Raw genomic sequence first — 22,349 nt, 5'->3', positions numbered from 1 at the left:
GAAAAACATTGTAGGCGCAATCGATTGCACTCACATCAAAATCACCAAACCTAGAGGCATTCTTCATACAGAGCAGTACCGGAACAAAAAAAGATACTTTTCATTGAATGTGCAAGTAGTTGGTGGCAAAGTGACAAAGTGTTGTCATACAGGAACAACCGCCAAGCGGCGAGTGTTACTTGAGCAATAGCTCAAGTAAGTAACGCACTTTACTCCACTATAGAATATGATTTTTGAATTAAGAATTCTAACCTTAAGTAATGACTCAATGAAGAAATTACTTAGCAACAAGTATTATTACTTCTTTATAAATACGGGTGTTAGTCTTAGCTTTTGAGGCACCCACAAAAAGAGTAGGGTTGCTGATAAATATATTATACTGATAAATGTCTTAATAATATAGAACGTAATCAGAACACTAGTAGATAATATCAATCTGCACGGATGATTGCACGGTTGGTGCAGTGGCTGGGCAACTGGCTGCCGCGCAACGGGTAGCGGGTTCGATTCCCGCAAGGAGCAACTTTTTGTGTGATCCACAAATTGTTGTTTCGGGTCTGGGTGTCATGTGTATGTGAACTTGTATGTTTGTGAACGCACCCACGACACAGGAAACAATCCTAGTGTGGGGCAACGTTTTTAAAAATAAAAAAAAAAAAAAAAAAAAATCTTCAAGAATAAGAGGATTTTATTTTTCGTTATAAATAAGGTAGTTGGACCTTAAGAAGTTTCGCATGAGTCCCTGTAACCTCACTCACACAATGAAACACAACGCAAGTTGTTTCACGTCGGTTTTCTGCTGGGCCGTGGTATCACTCCGGTCGAGCCGACCCATTCGTACTGAAGCATGACTCTCCCGACAAGTAAATTTATGAATTGGTGAAAAGAACAACATATGTCACTCTCTCTACCCGAATTAAAAATACGAAAATGCACAAGACATACTTTTATGATTTGTCTCAAGCGTTTGACGTTATAAATGATGAAAAGGGGTTTTGAAATGAAATTTTTATGTAAGTCAATAATAATTGTATTCTTATACAGTATGGAGATCACTTATATGACTTAAATGAAACTACAAGTAGTACTCGTCCACAGAAGCATGATACAGCTATATTTCAACGAAAACATAAAATTTTAAAAAAATCTATTTTCAAACAAAATAAATACCTAATGAAATAAATCAAGTATTAAATTCTGTGAGAACAGCTCCACGTTCCTTGACCACAGAAGAGCTGTAATGTAGTAGGTTGTCTAGGAATGTTACGGACATGCGGCGCGGCTGTTATAATGCCGTATAATTTGTAAAGAGTGTCCAAATTAGCTCAAAGAGAATAATGCACTTTTTGGCTTACCGACTGGGCATATTTCGCTATTGTCAGCCAAGATGATAACAAATATGTGATTTAAATTAAGTCATAAGAGTATATAGTAGAATACCGCATACGGTATAATTTTAACTGTTTAACAACATTAAATGAAATTAATTTTACCAAAATGAGTTCATTAGTGCTCTAATTAGAAATACAGGGATACCATAAGGCGCAATATTAGGTCCTATTTTTCATATATCAGTTGCTTTAAAATCTATTGAGTTTAAAAAAAATTGGCTTAGTTTTTTTATATATTTGATGGGTTTTCGTTTGGCCACTATCTCGCCTGATGGTAAGTGATGATGCAGCCTACGAGGGAGCACGTCTGCCCATAAGCAATCTATTCACTCGGGCTTTGAAGACACCCAGGTTATACCCATCAGGAAACACAGACTCCGGCAAAGAATTCCACTCCCTAGCAGTTCGCACAAGGAAGCTTGAAGCTATATTAAAGATTGATATAAGTTACTGTTCGCTATGATATTTACTTGTATTTACCAATATATAAGGCATTCGATAAATAACATGCATTCTTAACCAGTTACGTTATGAGTCTAGTGTAACAGGGATCCCAGAGTTGCGGACTACCTAGCGGGTTTACCGGGGCTCCGGCTGGAAAAGCAGGAGTAGGAACGGGGTGGTTTTTAGTCAGTAAGAGTCTGACAATCGCCCAAGGCGGGAGAAATCATTAGATGATTCTCCTCCTCACGAAAAAGGTACTCATTATTTCTCCGTATGAGAGGTCGAGAGCCGACGCCTTTGCTCATTAGTATGTTGAGATGTACCGTATTTCTGAATTGTTGACAGAGAGATCCAAAAAATGGTCGGCAGTGCAGAGTCGTGGGCTGCAGTGATGTCCTTCTGCGAAGATGTCATGTCGCAGAAGGAGGCTGCGGAGAGGGAAAGGGAAGTCACAACTTCTGTACCTTCTCGCAGCAGGCGCACCGGGCGTCGAAGGAGAGCAGAAATTGCTCTCTTTCGACCCCCCTAAATGGGTCCGGGGACGGTGGACTTGGGGAAGTCCCCGTTATCCTAAAGGACCCGAGATGGTGGCGCGTGTTGTGTCCACACACGCCTCCGAGACGTAGCACGGAGGAGGTCAACACCTCACTCCTCTTCCTCTGTGCATCTTGAGGTGGGGCCTGGCAAGGCAGGCCGCCACGAGTTCGGGGGCTGCGGAAGAATTTTGTTTCCCGCACCCTCGTACCCACGTGTGAGATGGGACACCGGGGTGTGTTTTAGTCAGTAAAAGTCTGACAGTCCCTTTCGTCCCCCCAGGCGAGAGGGCTCCATGAGAATTTTCCACCTTGGAAAAAAATACCGGTTAACAGGAAGACGAATCACCTGGTGATCAGCAATCGCCACCGCCTTTGGACACCCGAAACACTACAGGCGTTACAAGAGCGCTGTCGGCCTTTTGGGGGTTAGGAATTTAAGGGTTGTTGGGGAATCGGGGATTAGGAAGATTGGGGTAATTAGGCCTCCGGTAAACTCATTTACACAACGAAATACAACGCAAGCGTAGTTTCACGTCGGTGTCCAGCTCGGCCGTTGTATCACTCCGGTCGAGCCGGCCCAATAGTGCCGAAGCATGGCGAATCACTTCGAATTATAGTAATACCTACTTTAAATTAGATGTTAAAAGACATGCGATAAGAAAAATTAAATGAAGACATATTTTTTTAAACTTAAAGTACCGATAAAGTAAACTAAACACAAAAACGAATTTAACAATTCAAAACATTTTGACTACACATTCTTATTTTGAAATTCAAATCCGAAAACCGTTAACGCTAACCAGTGTTGCAAAACTAAATAATTCCAAATTTAAAAAATATTTCTCGAAGCATTTTAAAACAATATCATTTAAGTATGACAATACATTAATCAATTGCATATCGAAATTGAATTTTAAATCCAAGGTGATAGGGTATATTTTGAATTGTGTTCAGAAATCTAAGATGGCGGCTTGTCTAGGGTATAAAAGATGCAATGTCTTCCAAACTAACATCAGACGATCGAAAAATGGCAAAGGGCACAGTCATATGGTTATCGGGTAAATAAATATATTTATTTTAATATTCCTATGTATTTATACCTTTTTTGAGGGGAGAAAATCATCCAATGACTTCTCCCGCCTTGGTTGAGGCGAGAGGGAGTGTCAGACTCTTTTCTATCTTTCCTGAGAAATACAACCCGGGTCTTTTCAAGGTCAGAGTGAATAGGTACTTTCTAAGTCTGTGTGCTCCATCCTCGGCCACATCTTCGCTTCGCCGTCCTGGCAGTAAGCAGGTTATTGGCCAAACGCAGATTTATCAATGTTAAAAAAAACTCTTATTGACTAAAAACCACCCCGTTCCTACTCCTGCTTTGAGCTGGAGCCCCGGTAACCTGTTACGTTGTCCGCAGCTCCAGATCAGGCATCAGCCCTACTGGGCCTCATCTATGGTGGTCTGGCCTTATTTACACCTGGGCGCTAGAAAACTAACCAATTTCTGTTTATAATAAATTTCATGAGACATACTAAATTAATTATTATGTTATCAGCTTACTCACGTAACTGTTTGACGAGGAACTCGACTAGTTTCAAGCTATGCTAGAGGCTCATAATCATGAGCAGCATTCCGCAGCACACAACTGCGTCGCGATACTACTAAAACTAGTCGAGTTGCTCGTCAAACAGTTACGTGAGTAAGACGATAACATAATAATTAACCAATTTCTTTTCTATATGTCATGTAATAGTATCACTAGACTGTATTACTTGATTAACTACATGCATCGTCACCCCTTTTATCCCGACGGGGTAGACAGAGCTGCAAATTACGGCACGTAATGCTAATATGTACAATGTAGGTACACCCACTATTTCCCCATTTGTGTTATACTGGGTACAATACCAGACTCCGTGCTAATACTGAGACATTTAAGAAAAACCGAAAAAAAACTATTAATACTTTGCTCGACCCGATGACTTCTCTCGCCCTGGGCGAGGCGAGAGGGAATGTCAGACTCTTACTGACTAAAAAACCACCCCATTCCTACTCCTGCTCTTCGAACCGAAGCCTTATAACCTACTTATTTTAACTATAAACTAATTAAATCTACTCTCGTGTTCCGCAGTTCTATTCCTGGGCACAGTACTGGGACAGCCGTGCCCGCAGCCGGAGCCGCAGTTCCCCTGCCCCTGCCCAGCCCCGGAGCCTGCCCCCTGCAGCCCCTGCGATGGAGCAGCCCAACAGATTGGCCCCTGCAACCCGTGTGAGCCACCGGTCAATTATGTCTACGGTCAGGCACCTTGTGGTAAGTGACTTGGTCTACTAATTATATGTATAAGCTTTTATACAACGTCACGCCTTTTATCCCCGAAGGGGTAGAAGTGGTCATTACGGCACATAATGCCGCTATACAATGTACACTCACTTTTCACAATTTATGTTGTAAGTCCCATGTAATAGGGGGTGAGCCTATTGCCATATACTGGACACAATTCCAGACTTCGTGTTACCATTGAGAAATTTTCGATAAACCGAATAAAGCCCAGTAATACTTTGCCCGAGCCGGGAATCGAACTTGACACCCCTTGTTCGGCAGTCGCACTTGTGGCTACTCGACCAACGAAGCAGTCAATCTTTTATTTAATTTGCAATATATGTATGTATGTGTGTAGTGGAATCTTGCAACAAAATTTCGAAGCAGATATCTTCAACCGATTGAGCTGAAATTTTGTATACACGTTTAGGGTCTCAGCACACATATGGGATCGTCACCGTATCGCCTCGAGCCGTTCAGAATGGTTTGTTTTAAACTCCCTACTGCAACGCACACTAATCGGAATAATAACGTAATCGCCTCGCCTCGGAACAGGCTCCGAACTTGAATTCCCGCGCTTACGGCTCATCGTCCCCACGCTTACGTTTCTCCGTCCCCGCGCTTACGTCTCTCCGTACCGACTAACTATCGTGTTAGTCTAGTCGGTGTCGCCTAGCCGTAGCCGAGTTGACGTACAGGCGCTGCTGATACGCTTTCGTTACGTGCATACGGTAGGTTGACGCCTGGTTGACAGCGAGGCGAAAGGCGTTACGGTTACGATCCCTTTCCGATCCCATATGTGTGCTGAGACCTTTAGTTTGCATAAATGCTATTTAATAGGGATGATGACGGGGTATAAAAATTTAAAATCTTTTTAGTCCGTCAGTTAGGTAATGGAAAAAAATCACTTTTTTTTTGGTGTATAATCTAACAATACTTATATAAAACGAATCAAAGTTTAGAAATGGGAGCATACAAAAAAAACGTACCTAGAAGTGACGTCACGTGATATTTGAAATCGATATATCTTCGAAAGTATTTGTTTCCGTAAGAAAATAAAAAATATGTGTGTAATGTTTTAAAATTATCTGCAAGACGGACATTGAAATAAAAATTAGTTATCTACCCTATACAAATTATATTATATAAAAGCTTCTCATCATATTTAGGTATACCTACTCGTAAGTATCTTTTTAATTTATATTTCAACTGTATCCTCCCACAGGTTCAATCCTAATCAGGCCAGGACAGATCCGGTTCCCAACGCCACCCCCGATCATAGTCCGCCCCGGAGAGATCAGGCTGCCCACTCCCCCCGCGATCTGGGTCAAACCTGCCCCCGTGCAGCCACCAGCGCCGCAGCCCATTACTGTCCGCCCACCACCCGTGCAGCCGCCAACTCCTGCCCCCTTCTACGTGAGGGTGCCGGCTGTGAACCCCCCACAACCACCCCCATTGATCGTCCGACCTCCACCAGTGGCTGTGCCAAGACCACCACCGATGAGGGTAAGTTAGCATATTATTATTATTATAAGTGTGGGAGAGCCATGCTTCGGCACAAATGGGCCGGCTCCACTGGAGTGATACCATGGCTGAGCAGAAAACTGACGTGAAACAACGCTTGCGTTGTGTGAGTGAGGTTACCGGAGGCCCAATCGCCGCCGCTCATGGACATTTGAAACACCAGGGGCGTTACAAGTGCGCTGCCTTTTGGAGGTTAGGAATTTAAAGGATGTTGGGGAATCGCAGATGGGGAAGGGGAGTTATTGGGCCTCCAGTAACTTCACTCATATTTTAATATAATATTTCAAAACTCTCTAACACTAAAATATTTACTCATTTATAGAAAAAATACTCGAATAAATACTCATATAATAACTTGGTTGAGGTCATTGATAACCCACACTTTTTTTAATATTGCCCCACACTATGATTTCCTCCTGTGTCGTGGGTGTGTTTACAAACATACAAGTTCACATATACATGACACCCAGAACCGGAACAACAATTTGTGGATCACACAAAGAGTTGTTCCGCGCCAAAACCCACTACACGTTACCCGGCAGCCGCACCAACCGTGACCTCTAATCGAAAGAGCTACTACACTATCACCTCCACATCCTCAGGTACAACCACCATCAGTCCAGCCGCCAGTACCAGACGCACTAGTCGTGCGACCGCCGAAGATCGTCGTCCCCGCACCCCCTACCATCTGCTTCAAGCCAAACCCCCCACAGAACTTCAGGACCTTGGGATCAGCCACCGTTTGCCGTCTATCCAACCAGAATGATGGGGGATCACCTTGTTCTTGCTGTCCCCCCCCGTGTCCCCCCTGTCCCCCTCCTTGCCCGTGCCCCTGTCCTCCCCCTTGTCCACCACCGTGCGTCCCCCCTTGTCCGTGTCCGTGTCCGTGTCCGTGTCCGTGTCCGTGTCCGTGTCCCCCACCGTGTCCCCCGCCGTGCCCGTGCCCATGCCCGCCACCCCCCTGCATATGCTAAGTTTATGTAACAATTTAATATATATGTATTTGTATGTATATAATATATAACGGTATACATTTGTAATTGATTGAGCGTTTTGAAATATAGTGCGGGTTATTTGAGCAGTTTTGTGGTTTTATTTTTTTGATTTCTTATGTTTTAAGTGTATAGTATATAAAATTTCTGTATACTATAGAAAAACTATGAATATAAGGTGTTCTACGTGTCACGGCTTTAATGTGAGGTAGTGTTTGGTTTGAACATTAGAATAGTGAAATACCCCGGACCAGTTAACTCAAGAAGAAATTTCGTACCCCGGACCAGTTAACTCAATTTGAGAACATAAAGAAGTTAAATAAACATTGACTCTACTCTGTATAAAGTGGTTCACAAATACGTACGATGCGACAGAGACAGTGAACGAGATAGCTCTTTCATAACAAACGCATACATGGATAATTTGTATGAAAAAAAAAACTCAATTATAAGTCCAGGTTCCCTCACGATATTTTCCTTCACCGTTTGTCAGTGTGTCTAAATAATCTTTCAATTTATCTGTCAATTTAGTAAATGTCATAAATTCAAGGTTTTTTTTGAATTTTTTGCTCGTTCCTCTCCATTCGAAGCTACACTTTGGAAGGAGGATCTAGCTTCACTGACAGACAGACTGACGGACAATTCAATTGGACGTTTGATAAGTGCCTATTTTAGGATTAATTGAAATATAAATGCTTTGACTTTGATTTTGAAAGTGAGAAAAAAGGATAATATATTGCAGAGAATTCGATATTATCAATAGAAAAAAACGAAAAGAAACAAAAACATTAAATACATACAATATTTATTTTGCCAAAAAGATACATATATAACACATAAAACAAATACATAATTATGTAATAATTTTGTTTAAAATTTTGAATTTGACACAATACTAATACATAATACATAGTAACAGAAGTTATTTTTTCAATCCAGGCGTTGTTATTCGATACAGACTATTCACAAACAAAAAAAAATTTTAGAATAAAAATTAAAGAACCACTTACTTATTATAATGAGATCATTTAAAAAAAACAACAGCAAGAAACATAAAAAAAAAAAATATAGGATAACCAAAAAAAAAATCTTTTTCAAATACTTTTTTACCAATATTAAGTCTGCAAAAAACAAAACACCTGAAGTTTTTTTTATCATGCTTTGAATAAAAATCGGAGAGCCATATAATTATATAAACTGACATGGTCACTAACACTAACATTAGAACTTATGACGGCATAATATGTATTTACCAGTACACCCGTGATCATGGTTTGCAACAGTGTCGAAATATCGGAAACAGACATTTGGATCCAAGACAGTCATTCATGTCACTGGGACGTTGGACTTCAGTGTTCCGGTGTTTTCATGGTTGTATCTACTGTAGATCCTGGTGCACAGGAGTTGCAGCGGTATGGGAGGTTGTGGCGGGCTTGTCCCATAAAACAAACTCATAAACATGAATAAACATGGTAAATATCCCGTCTTAAATTCTAATGATAATCAAAGAGCCATTTTAAGAGAACGGTCAGTGTAAGTGCCGGTACTATCCCGTGACACGAGGGGGTAGGGCCCATTAATTATCGTGTTGCTAGTATAATGGGACGAAGAGGTGTTGGTATCTATAAAAAAGGACGTCCAAGTACCCCCACTCCCAGGCCAGGGTAGCCCAAACCTAAGCCAAGACCTAAATTAGGGCTGGATTCACAGACTGTGGTTCCGCCCGCAATCCCGCCGAGTCCGCCCAAACCTAGGCCCAAGCCCCCGTAACCGCCTATACCTCCGAGGCCAAGTCCCAAGGGCACGCCTAGGCCGCCCAAACCGCCGTAACCTAAACCTCCCCAGCCCAAGTTAGGAATGGTTTCACAGACGGTAGCACTACCCAATCCTCCTAAGCCTATACCTCCGAGCCCAAATCCGCCTAAACCGCCCAAAGCGCCGATAGGGCCAAGTCCGCCAAGCCCCAATCCGCCAATACCCCAACCTAGGTTCGGTGAGGACTCGCAAACGGTTGTTGATCCTAATCCGCCCAAACCTAAGCCGCCGATACCGCCCAAATAGCCTAAACCTCCGAGTCCAACATTAGGTACGGATTCACAGACAGTTGTACCGAGACCGCCCAGTCCAATACCGCCCAACCCAGCTAGGCCAAGACCGCCCAAACCGATACCGCCCAAACCTCCTAAACCGATACCGCCCAATCCGTAGTTAGGTATGGATTCACACACAGTAGCGCTACCTAGACCACCGACGCCCATCCCAAGGCCTCCCAAACCGAGTCCTAAATTAGGGCTTGATTCACAGACAGTGGTTTGTCCTAGCCCGCCTAAGCCGACTCCTCCGATCCCACCGAGGCCAAGACCGCCCAACCCAAGTCCACCCCAACCAAAAGCTGGGACGGATTCGCAAACAGTGGCCGAGCCTAGCCCGCCAAGCCCAATTCCTCCGAGCCCCAGGCCACCTAAACCGCCCAGTCCACCGATACCGCCCAGATAGCCGAGGCCGCCCAGGCCGATGGGTCCAGATTCACAGACTGTCGTGCCCAGTCCGCCCAGTCCGCCCAGTCCGCCCAGGAAGTTGGGGCTGGACTCGCAGACGGTGGTGCCGCCCAAACCCAACGGGTTGCATCGAGCGACGCACAGGAATGCTATAGGAAAAATGGAATGATTGAAGTCAGTTTTGATATTTGTAGAGGATAAATTATACGTTTTTTTTGTCGACTGACTTGTTTGTTTAATTGTATACGTTTAGTTTTAGTTAGTGAATTCGAATTAAGTTATGTACGAGTATGAGTTCCCTTATATCAAGAGAGGACCCATTTCAATACACTAGGTCTATACCTACTACAAATTTTCTTCTTTTTTTTACATTAATTTTTCCAGTTTCTCCATAATATAATGATATTAAAGAGTTATTTGCCAAAAAACCTCAATAATACTTTATTTAAACCAGAAATGGGATATAAGACTCTTTGATAGATTATCTTAGATATCGCATATGAGGTACAAGGCAATCAGTTTACAATTTGCAAAAAGTTTAAAAAGAAGGAATGTTTATAATATATGATACATGCATAATATATCAAAATTGCACCCATTAGAAGCTGGTTCGGGTGGCTAAGTATTATTTAATGTTGTAAAAAATAACAAATAATACAATATTCAACTCACCGGCTAATATAATTGCTTTGGCAGACATTGTGTTGCTTGGACAGTCTGTGGCCTTAACTAAGCAAACTGCGCCATATATACCAGAAGAATTAATTAAAATCTATTTGGAATACCATCTTGCACGGTTCACTTCATAGCATATCTTTAGGTGAAGGAAAATATTTTGGAAAGACTAATGAAATTATGTTTATTAAATATTGAATAGGACGTCTTAGATTATTAACCGATAAGTCAGATCGATGTACTAGCTAATAGGTGGTAAATCAAATCTTCATTATCATCTTCGAACCACAAGACAATCGGCGAAGCGCCACCGCTTCATGGTAGATATCCCACCCACTCGCACGAAGCGCTTCGTTTCAAGCTTCCTTGTGCGAACTGCTAGGGAGTGGAACTCCTTGCCGGAGTCTGTGTTTCCTGATGGGTATAACCTGGGTGTCTTCAAAGCCCGAGTGAATAGGTTGCTTATGGGCAGACGTGCTCCATCGTAGGCCGCATCATCACTTAATCGGGCGAGATAGCGGCCAAACGTCGACCCATTCAATGTAAAAAATCTTTGTAAGCAAAATAGCTTTTTATAATACCACCCTAAAACAACCTGGACTTATGGAATCCAGGTATGGTGTACAGCTGTGGACAGCGAGCAAGGGTAGCTCGCCGCCCGAATAGAACCAGACCCGTGCGTGCGGCGCGTCGCGTTCTGCGCGTGTCCCAAAGAGCCATCAGACCAACACAGATGGGGCCCAGTAGAGCTACCTGATCCGGAGCTGCTGACTACCGTGGCTCCGACTCGAAAAGCAGGAGTAGGAACGGGGTGGTATTTAGTCATTAAGAATCTGACACTCCCCCTCGCCTCGCCCTAGGCAGGAGAGGTCATTTGTAAATTTTCCGCTTTAAAATAAAGGATTACATATTTAACAGAATCTGCTCGGTAACACTCTTTGATAAACCTGAACCTTTTAAAAAGTAATAAATTGCATGTAAAATTAATATAGATTACTTACCAAAAAATAAAGATTGCAGTGCCAATAAACTTTTCAACGTACCTGAAAATAAAAATATGAAATATTAATAAATGGTACATTAACAACATCTCAATAAAATTGTCCAGTCAACTGATGGTAGCGTGGACTGTCCAGGCGATACGTACTTAGGTATCGTCATGAGCTAATGGTAACATGTAAACAGTGACTCGTGTAGTGTAGAGATTGTCCAGTCAACTGATGGTAGTGTGGACTGACAAAATAAGAGTTATTTTTCTAAAAATTCGACTCGAACTTGACTCCTTATATTTTAATCAACTCTTATCATAAAATAATTGATATTAAATAGTTTTTAATGACAAATTAAGCGTGGAAATCATTTCAATATAATTTTAACTCTAATATCTACATTTTAGAGTTCATATTTCAAGGATAGGTTTAATTTTATGGTTTCATATGCGTTAAAATATATGTAGATATTAAAAAAAAACTTAGTTCTTCAGTCATTTACAATTCGCTATGAATGTGTTACTATTAATTTTCATTGGTATGTAAAAGTAATTTTAATAATCTACAGTCCACTGCTGGACTATGAGCCTCCTCTACATAAGAGGGTTTGCCATAATCTCCGCAGGCAGGCGGGTTGGAGATCGCAGTGTAAAAGGTTCAGGTTTATCAGAGAGCGCTGCTGCACGGTCTCTGTCTAATGTGTAGTCACTTAGCCGGGTATATGACACCCACGGAAGGAGTAGAGGTGGTGACAGATATATTACACTCTAACGTTACTATCATACTCAATATTACAAATGTGAAAGTTTGTTTGTTTGGATGTTTGTCCGTCAATCACGTTGAAACTACTGAACGGATTTTGATGAAATTTGGTATACAGACAGGGTATGAGCTGACTTGGGTGATAGGATACTTTTATCCCACGGAAACGCGAGCGAATCCGCCGGCAGAAGCTATTTTTTACGGGGGGAAATCATCCAATGACTTCTCCCGAGGGCGAGACAAGAGGGAGTGTCAGATTCTTACTCTTCTTACTCCTGCTTTTCGAACCAGAGCCCCGGTAAACCCGCTAGGTAGTCTGCAGCTCCGGATCAGACATCAGCCCTACTGGGCCCCATCTGTGGTGGTCTGATGGCTCTTTGAGGCGCGCGGAACGCTCGGCGCCGCACGCACGGGTCTGGTTCTGTTCGGGCGGTGAGCTACCCTTGCTCGCCGTCCGCAGGCCCGCACTTACGGTGGCCGGAGATCGTCGTGCGATCCCCGACGCCCGGAGTGCCTCTCGCGAGAGGTAGAAGCTAGTACTATAATTATTTTATTTTTATTTTTGGCAGGTTTCCTCATACGCTCAGTGGTTGCTGGGTTTGGCCTCGGAATCGACACGGACAAGAGGCAACTGACATTTCGATATAACTTTATACCCAGAATTATTCCTAAACTTAATTGCTGCCCACAATTTTATGTAAACTCTTAAAACTGTTTAGGGGTCTGGGGATATGTCATATCGTCTCCTAGCTTACAACACTGCTTAAGTCATTTTTCTAGTGCGAATTGCTAGGGAGTGGAACTCCTTGCCGGAGTCTGTGTTTCCTGATGGGTATAACCTGGGTGTCTTCAAAACCCGAGTGAATAGGTTGCTTATGGGCAGACGTGCTCCATTGTAGGCCGCATTATCACTTACCATCAGGCGAGATAGCGGCCAAACGTCAGCCCATTTAACTTAAAAAAAAAACTTTACAGGAGATGAAAAAAACTGCGCGGTGTTGCAACGCCAACCGACTTGAGCGCTATCACAATTTTTTGAATTACGGCTTTTTAATGGCTTAAATCTATGTATATCATGAGACCAATGCTCCGACGCGTCAAGTGAATCTTCATCCAACGGCATTGCAATGTAAAAACAGCAAATTTTCGACTTAAGCGGTGTTGTTACCTAAGGGACGATATGACGCAAGACCCCTTATAGTTATAAGACTTAAAAATTAATAGATTATTTTTATTAGACAATTTCCTCCCTTCCTTTCTCCCCCAAAGCCAGTAACGCACTTGTAACGCCTCTGGTAGTACTGATATAACTGACTGCACGGCTGGTGCGGTGGCTGGGCAACTGGCTGCCGTACAACGTGTAGCTGGTACAATTCCCGCCCGGAGCAACTCTTTGTGTGATCCACAAATTGTTTGTTCCGGGTCTGGGTGTCATGTGTATGTAAACTTGTATGTTTGTAAACGCACCCACGACACAGGAGGAAATCTTAGTGTGGGACAACGTTTCTTTTTCAAAAAAAGATGAAATAGCTTTGAACATGAAAGGTCAAAAAGTGGGTCTGGTAGGGGTTATAAGACTTAGAAGTATTTTATATTTTTGTATTAATTAGCTATTGACATTGTTTTGTAAATAAATAATTAATGTACGATTATATTAATGCGATGTTTTATTTATTTTAAAATAAGCATTATAACGGGTGTAAGGAAAACGCTTCCGAAAACAAAAACAGGCGATAGTGCTGGTGATTACTGATACGAAGGCACCAAAAAAAACGCGAAAAAAAAACCAATTTTTTACACTTTTTTTTCGGTTTTTTTTAGGTCACTAGCCTTTGATACATACAAAGAAATAGAATCGCAATAAAAAAAACCATATTCAGTAATTATTTTTCAAAACGCAATGTAAATTAATTCAATCAGCTGTGAAGCCACGGGTCAACTAACTCGACCGCGCAATACTTTGTTGCACGTAGTAGGCACAGCGGTACAGACTATGTGTGCGTGGGCGAGCCCTACACTACTACATACGCAAACGTCAAGCGCCAAGCCGACGCGCCTAAAATAAAACAGAAGTGACAATAATGATTAAACATGCATTATGCCTACACTGCTAACATTTTGTTTTATTATTTTACGTAAGTTCGTTTTTTGTTTTTAAGTTTTTTTAACTTCACTATTCTGATTTATTATTTAATCATCATTCAATCATTTAATTATTATGTAATCATTAAATCATCTTTCTAAACGAACTACAAATCAAAACATTTTGCTTACCTTAAGTAACATACCAACATGCCGTATAAGTGACACTGAGATAGTTTTATCCCTAACGTCCAGTACCGTTAGGTAGCGATAGTAGGTATCAATTTAGTCCGTTTTGCTTCACTACTAAGAAGCCTTCACACGTTCATGCATTTAGTTTGATTCTTTATTAATTAACTTATTAAAGATAAAATAACTGAGAAACGTAATTAAAGACGAATAAAACAGTAGCAGACAAAGGAAGCAAGAGGAGTGTCTGCAATTTATTGATCTTTGAACAAGAAGATGGCGCCGACACCGCGCCGCCACCGGGTAGATCTTTTCGGGGAAGTTCGAGCAATGTTGCCACTTTTATTTGAATTTTTGTATTAAAATTTGCATTTGTTTCTTCTTTATTTCTTAAGTGTGCAAAAACTATTATGAATCAAGTAACTATTAAGATGGTTTTTCTCAAGTTCATCAGTAGTAGGTCATGGGGTAAAAATCAAGACCTCGCAACAAGGTATTTTTTGTTTTTTTATTTCGTCTAAGTATTATTTACATAAAAATAAACTGGCAACACTGTTGGTACTTGTGCAACCGTGCAACAGTTTTAAAGTCAGTATTTCCTTGCGAATTACGTAGACGCGCCTAATTTTGTTCCGGTTACGTTTTTAGAATAAAATTACAGTTTTGTTGTTATTGTTAGTTAATTGTTAAGTTTCTTTTTAGTTATTGTTAAGTTTCTTGTTAGTTATTGTTAAGTTTGTGTTCGTGTTGTTAAGTTTGTGTTCGTGTTGTTTAACAATGCCACAACCGTACGTGTACAGTGCTCGTGAATACGGCAACATGTTGATGTGTTTAGGCGAGGCCCGGGGTAATGCTTCCCTTGCATTAAGGATTTACCGGGAAAGACATCCAAACGTGCGGCATCCCTCTGATTCTCGTATAATAACGGCAGCATTCCAACGAGTTCTAGAAAATCACGTAGTGAGAAGTGTCCGTGAGCGTCTCTCGGTGATGTTGGAAGACCGGTGGATCGGCAGGCTAGGGCCACAAGCTTGGCCACCCCGTTCGCCCGATCGAAAGAGTGTTCGACCGCGAGTGTTCTAGTGCGGATGAAATGCGGCAAAGACTAATAGACGTATTCAATCAGTTACGTGAGCATTCTAATGAAGACCCAACTTTGATGCCCCGTCTTCATGCGGAAACATATCGCCGAGCCCGCCTCTGCATCGAGATGAATGGGGCACAATTCGAGCCCCACCTTGTTCGATCGCAAAGGATTTAGCTAGGTAAGTGTTTTACAGTAAACAATACGCTTCAACCTATACCTACGTATTGGATGAATAGGCGCGTGTTTCACCGTACCGCCCGCCGCGCCGCTGGATCGTGCGGGCGGTACGGTAGGTATGAAAATTGCGCGCGCGTGCGATGTCGTTTACCTTAAATTCTGTACGCTGTACATTGCGGTTTTGAAAAATACTAAATCACTAATACATTAACCATTTGGTGAATGGTTATTGTTATTAAACTGTGTTCGTATAATAAAGCAAAAGTCTTTTGGCTTCGAGAGCGTTTTCCTTACACCCAGTATTACAGTTTGCTATAGGATTGTCCATGGGTTCGATTCGAATTCGATGCCCAATGATATTATATACAGGGTGACTTTGAATTCGACGTATTCCGCTCGGGAGGTGATAGTACAACTAATTTCCTACAAAAATAGCCCTGAGGTCCTTGGGCGGAAAGTGGCTAGTTTTTGAGATATTCAACATTTTTGGTTTTGGTAAAAATATCCCGAATGGATTACAAAAACATCAATAAATAAAAAAATATTGGTTGGATTTTAGTTATTTTAGTTTTAATCAGTTGCTAATACATCAGTTATCATTTATAAATACTAATAATGGCAGAAATATCATTCGTTTTAAAATAGCAAGTAATTTCCTATGAATTTTTGTTTTGTTTCACTAATTTGGTCAATAGATAACTGGATTTATTTCGAAAAAAATATATGACACTAAGCGTACAAACTATTAGAAAAACTTCCTTGGTTTATTAGCTACCCAAAAACCTAAAATTATTTACAATATTCCCAAAAACAAATGAATTAATTGATGATAAGTAGAGTGTAAAGAGAAAAGCGCAATTTCAAAAACATCTTAATTTGCTAAATTTTGTTCAAAGTGATCTCCCCTACGACGAATACATGCCCGAACACACTTCCTTATCCCTATGACGTTCACTCTTGGGCTGAATATGCGTTTTATTTCGTCACTATGTTTTGGAGAAGAATTTCGATGCTCGGCCAATTCCCTCTGCATAAACAAGGGACTTCATGTAAAAATCAACCAGCGTTAGATTTTGGACACCGCGCTTGCCATGTAGTTGGACCCCCATGCCAATATAACGCCTGGGAACCAAGGTATCCAACCATTGCCCCACAGTAGTTCGATAGTGCGCTATCACAATATCCATTATTAGCCACAAAAAAGTCAACAAAATCCGAAAAAAGTAAACCATTGTTAGCGCATCGCGGTTTTAATTCAAATGTTTGCTGGGGTATCATAAATAATTATTTGATTGGACCCTACTTTTCATCCAACAATTAAAATGGTGAGAATTATGAAAAAAAATTAAGAAATATGCTAGGGTCATTGTTTTAAATTTGAATTTAGAAACAAGATGAATGAACTTATTCTACTTATTGAATTAATTTATTAACTTGATTAACGAATTTATTCCACATGACGATTGTCAAGTGCATTATCGAACTACTGTGTGGCAATGGTCGAAAACATTGATTCTCAGGCATTGGATTTGTAGGGCGGTCCAACTACATGGCATGCACAATTGCACAATGACCAGAACCTAACGCCGGTTGATTTTTACATGAAATCTCTTGTTTATACAGAAGGAATTGGCCGTGTATCGTAATTCTTCTCCGAAACATATTTGAAGATAATTACGAAATAAAACGCATATTCAGCCCAAGAGTGAACGTCATAGGGATAAGGAAGTGTGTTCGGGCATGTATTCGTCGTAGGGAAGATGATTTTGAACAAAATTTTGCAAATTAAGATGTTTTTGATATTGCGCTTTTCTCTTTACGCTCTACTTATCATCAATTAATTAATTTGTTTTTGAGAATATTGTAAATGATTTTACGTTTCTGGGTAGCTAATAAACCAAGGAAGTTTTTCTAATAGTTTGTACGCTTAGTGTCATATATTTTTTTCGAAATAAATCCAGTTATCTATTGACCAAATTAGTGAAACAAAACAAAAATTCATAGGAAATTACTTGCTATTTTAAAACGAATGATATTTCTGTCATTATTAGTATTTATAAATGATAACTGATGTATTGGCAACTGATTAAAACTAAAATAACTAAAATCCAACCAGTATTTTTTTATTTATTGATGTTTTTGTAATCCATTCGGGATATTTTTACCAAAACCAAAAATGTTGAATATCTCAGAAACTAGCCACTTTCCGCCCAAAGACCTCAGGGCTATTTTTGTAGGAAATTAGTTGTACTATCACCTCCCGAGAGGAATACGTCGAATTCAAAGTCACCCTGTATAATCTGAAACCTCATTGTCGATGCCTATCTATCTATATGTACACGTATCTTAGGTTGTATTTCTACCAGGTACACATAGCTTAGTACTAGTGGAAAGTAGCTATAGATGGCATCTATACTATCGATACATCGCATACTCGAGCTGCGCATCTTCCTCGCACAGCTACATAACTTATCATCAGTGGAAGCGCTCACATAGTTTCACAGCTTAACTATTACATCGTAAAATAGCTACTTATATGTTTTTTTGAATGTGTTAACCTCTGGAACTATTGGTCCGATTTGAATTTTTTTTTTTGTGTTGGATAGAGCATTTATCTAAGGCTGTAGCTTTAACACATCACGCTGTGAGCAAGCATAGGTGATGAGCAGTGGCTGAATTTATGCAGGAGATGCAATATACCATAAAATTATCAAGAAAAGAATTTTCAAATTCGACGGCACGGTTGGCGCAACCGGCTGCCGTGCAACGTGTAGCGGGTTCGATTCCCGCACGGAGCAACTCTTAGTGTGATCCATAGATTTGTTTCAAGACTGGGTGTCATGTGTATGTGAACTTGTATGTTTGTAAACACACCCACGACACAGGAGGAAATCCAAATGTGAGGTAACGTTTTGTTATTTTGGGTGTTTCTTTAAGAAAACTTTCACTTTTATTTAACAAATCATTACTCTCCCGCGTTATTAAGCATCGTGGTAGCTTATTATCATCCTTAATTTTATTGGATTGGTTGAGAGCAGTGTCACAGCTTAATTTATTGAAACCAAATTTTGTTAAAATCAACGGATTTATTAACTTTTGGTTGAGGATAATGACGCCGTAATTTTTTTGTGTTTTTTTTTTATGAAACACACCGGGTGAACGAGCAGACGTATCACCTGATGGTAAGCAATCGCCGCTGCCATGAACACTTGAAACACCAGAGGAGTTAGAAGGGCGTTGCCGGCTTTTTGGGGGTTAAGAATTTAAGGCTTGTTGTTCAGAAATCGGGGATTGGGAAGGGGGGAATTGGGCCTCCGGTAACCTCACTCACACAACGCAAGCGTTGTTTCACGTCGGTTTCCTGCTCGGCCGTGGTATCACTCCGGTCGAGCCGGCCTAGTAGTGCCGAAGCATGGCCCTATTCTCACACGGAGAAGGTTTGATCATTAATCACCACATTTACACGTGTTTTCCTTCACCATACATCAGTGGTGTCTAAATAACCTTAGAAAGCACTGAATCATCGAGTCATTGCATTTTCAAACAACAGATAATATTATTTAAAGTTGATTTTTGATTAGCGTTCAAATGTATCGAGAGATTTTAAAATATTAAACTCTATTGCTTTAGCAATTTAAACCTTAATGACTAGGGTATTAGATGCTTTTTTATACTTGGCCAATAAATTGAGGGGAGACCAATATATATATTGGATTAGGACAATGAAACAAGGCTTATTTAAATTAATATTAGTATAGAGAAAGGGTGCAAAGATGATTGCAATAAGTTGCATAATGACTTTCATATTTATAGGTAAGTAAAAATTAATATCTTTAGTGTGCTTTTCCACCAGAGATGTGCTATGGTAGCTATGCTACGAAGATGTAATAGCTAAGCTGTGAAACTATGTAACCGTTTCCTAATGATACTAAGCTATGTAGCTGTGCGATAATGCGCAGCTATTACGTATCTTTCCATATAACGTAACTTAGTTGAGTCCGTTTCCACCAGTGCTAAGCTTTGAGTACCAATGAATATGATCGGTGGACGCCAAACGCATTCACAGCAATGTAGCATAGCACATCTCTGGTGGAATACAGTCTTTCTTTTATAAAACACACACATTAACGCCAATCAACAATTTACGACAGTCCACTACTGGCTGGACTATGAGCCTCCTCTATATAAGTGTGGGCTCGCCATGCTTCGGCACTGCTGTGCCGGCTCGACCGGAGTAATACCACGGCCGAGCTGTACACCGACGTGAAACAACCACAGCGTTGTGTGAATAAGGTTACCAGAGGCCCAATTACCTACCTTCCCAATCTTCTCAAATCCCCAACAATCCTTAAATTCCTAACCCCCAAATAGCCAGAAACACACTTGTAACTTGGTGTTTCAAATGTCCATGGGCGGCGGCGATTGCTTACCATCAGGTGATCCGTCTGCTCGTTTACCGGCTTATACCATACAAAAAACTAAATATTTCTTTATTTTTCAGGTCACCATATAGGTATTGATGCTATGAATGCATATTGTTCTCTGCCCTGTCCGTTTATGTACTCTGCGCCACCTCCTGCATCATATGGGTATCTGGGTACACAGCCTAGGACCCCAGTCATCATGGGAAGGTCTTACATTTCATATGGTACGTATAATACTTTATTATCAACAGCCTATAAGTGCTTTTAGGCATAATTAATGCCCCAGCCATCGCGAGAGACACTCCGGGCGTCGGGGATCGCGCGACGATCTCCGGCCACCGTAAGTGCGGGTCCGCTAACGGCGAGCAAGTGTAACTAGTCTAACAATCATAAACTAGCTAGTCGATCGAGTGGTCACAAGTGCGACTGCCAGGGTAAACAATGTAACCAAGTATTGTATTGTAAATTTGATTGAAAAAGAGTAACCTATGGAGTTTCTTGCTCGTTCTTCTCCATAGGAATCTACACTTTGGAACGAGCAAATAGCTTCACTAGAGGACTGACCGACAGACAGACGTTATTAATATTATTATATTTGCTTTGACGTTCAAAAGTGCCTTCCTGGTCTATTTGAAATAAATGATTTTGACTTTGACTTTGACTTTGACTTTGACTTTAAAAGTCTCGGGTTCGATTCCCGGGTCGGGCAAAGTATTGCTGGGCTTTTTTCGGATTTTCGAAAATTTCTCAGTCGTAGCACGGAGTCTGGAAATGTGCCCAGTATATGGCAATAGGCTCACCCCCTATTACATGGGACTTACAACAAAAATTGTGAAAAGTGGGTGTACATTGTATAGCGGCATTACATACCGTAATGTGCACCTCTGCCTACCCCTTCGGGGATAAAAGACGTGACGTGCAGCACTGCATAGATTAACACATTGAACGCCGCGGTGGTCACCGGTACCGACGTTAGCGGAGGATGTGCCTTCAACAGTTTTCTATTGGCAGTCAAAGACTTAAAGGTATGACGTTGCTTTAAAAAAATATATTTATTTTTACAGAAGACTACACCGACTCCACCACTGAAGACATGGAACCACCAGCCGTGAAGCCACGCCAATCCGAACCAGATACACCTTCGAAATCCAAGCCTGTACCAGAGGAACCAAGTCCCCCTCCACCACCGCCTAAAAAGAAGGCTGGTCCTAATTCCGAAAGTCCTCCAGCTCCGATCGGTCCCCCAGGTTCTATTGGCCCATCAGGTGTTCCCACTAGACGGTTCTTTACTTCCCTATTCTCAATACCAGGAGCTGTTATGGATACTTTATTAAGTGGGGAGATTGTATTGTAATATGATAAGTAAAATAAATGTGTATGTGTAGTTATATTGTAGTTTAATTTTTTACTAGCTACTTCCGCGCGGTTTCACCCGCTCTGTTCGGCTCCTTTTGGTCATAGCGTGATGTTTTATAGCCTTCCTCGATAAATGGACTATCCAACACAAAAAGAATTATTCAAATCGGACCAGTAGTTCCGGAGATTAGCGCGTTCAAACAAACAAACAAACTCTTCAGCTTTATAATATTATTATTAGTATATTAGTACTAGCTACTTCCGCACGGTTTCACCCGCTCTGCTTGGCTCCTATTGATAATAGCGTGATGTTTTATAGCCTATAGCCTTCCTCGATAAATGCACTATCCAACACAAAAAGAATTATTTAAATCGGACCAGTAGTTCCGGAGATTAGCGCGTTCAAACAAACAAACAAACAAACAAACAAACTCTTCAGCTTTATAATATTAGTATAGATTAGTATAGAAGTATAGATTCGTAAGACATACTAAATTAATTATTATGTTATCGGCTTACACACGTAACTGTTTGACGAGGAACTCGACTAGTGTCAAGCCATGCTAAAGGCTCGTATTTCATGAGCAGCATTCCGCGACGTGATAACATAATAATTAATTTAGATTGTATTGTAATATTATAAGTAAAAAACATGTGTATATGTGTTATATAGTAGTTTTATTTTTTCCTAGCTTTCTGCCAACGGATTCGCTCGCGATTCCTTAAAATAAAAAGTAGCCTATGTCTTATTCCAGACTATAATCTACCTCTGTTCCAAATGTCATATTGATCGCACAACTAATGAATTACAAAATAACCTAGCTGTGATGTGTATGTGAACGTGTTTGTAAACGTACACACAATACAGGAGACTACAAGTGTAGGCTTACTGATTTTTTTATGGTATAA

The 22,349-nt window shown here is 40.9% G+C and overlaps 4 protein-coding genes and 1 long non-coding RNA gene across 8 annotated transcripts in view; 2 read left to right on the top strand and 3 right to left on the bottom strand.

The window, feature by feature from the left end:
- Positions 1-22,349, bottom strand: part of LOC118280932 (igLON family member 5-like) — a 251,111-nt gene that overhangs the window by 192,347 nt on the left and 36,415 nt on the right. The gene's annotated exons all lie outside the window — the stretch shown is intronic.
- Positions 1-22,349, bottom strand: part of LOC126911860 (uncharacterized) — a 91,776-nt gene that overhangs the window by 63,730 nt on the left and 5,697 nt on the right. The gene's annotated exons all lie outside the window — the stretch shown is intronic.
- LOC118280934 (uncharacterized) lies at positions 3,299-7,290 on the top strand. The gene is made up of 4 exons (XM_050700770.1): positions 3,299-3,429; positions 4,497-4,676; positions 5,911-6,191; positions 6,812-7,290. Exons 1-4 carry the CDS (start codon positions 3,366-3,368, stop codon positions 7,181-7,183), a joined length of 897 nt encoding a protein of 298 aa, XP_050556727.1. The 5' UTR covers positions 3,299-3,365; the 3' UTR covers positions 7,184-7,290.
- Positions 7,980-10,528, bottom strand: LOC118280933 (spidroin-1-like). The gene is made up of 2 exons (XM_035601343.2): positions 10,372-10,528; positions 7,980-9,848 (listed from the first exon to the last, which is right to left on the bottom strand). Exons 1-2 carry the CDS (start codon positions 10,397-10,399, stop codon positions 8,824-8,826), a joined length of 1,053 nt encoding a protein of 350 aa, XP_035457236.1. The 5' UTR covers positions 10,400-10,528; the 3' UTR covers positions 7,980-8,823.
- LOC126911833 (uncharacterized) lies at positions 19,340-21,453 on the top strand. 2 transcript variants are annotated; one of them, XM_050700791.1, is made up of 3 exons: positions 19,340-19,473; positions 20,162-20,308; positions 21,149-21,453. In XM_050700791.1, exons 1-3 carry the CDS (start codon positions 19,434-19,436, stop codon positions 21,436-21,438), a joined length of 477 nt encoding a protein of 158 aa, XP_050556748.1. In that variant the 5' UTR covers positions 19,340-19,433; the 3' UTR covers positions 21,439-21,453. The 2 variants fall into 2 exon arrangements, with proteins under 2 accessions (XP_050556748.1, XP_050556749.1); XM_050700792.1 differs by lacking the exon at positions 19,340-19,473 and adding an exon at positions 19,935-19,953.

Source organism: Spodoptera frugiperda, chromosome 19 (assembly GCF_023101765.2).
Source record: "Spodoptera frugiperda isolate SF20-4 chromosome 19, AGI-APGP_CSIRO_Sfru_2.0, whole genome shotgun sequence".
Classification (NCBI taxonomy): Eukaryota; Metazoa; Arthropoda; class Insecta; order Lepidoptera; family Noctuidae; genus Spodoptera; species Spodoptera frugiperda.
This window is presented reverse-complemented; position numbering and strand designations above follow the sequence as displayed.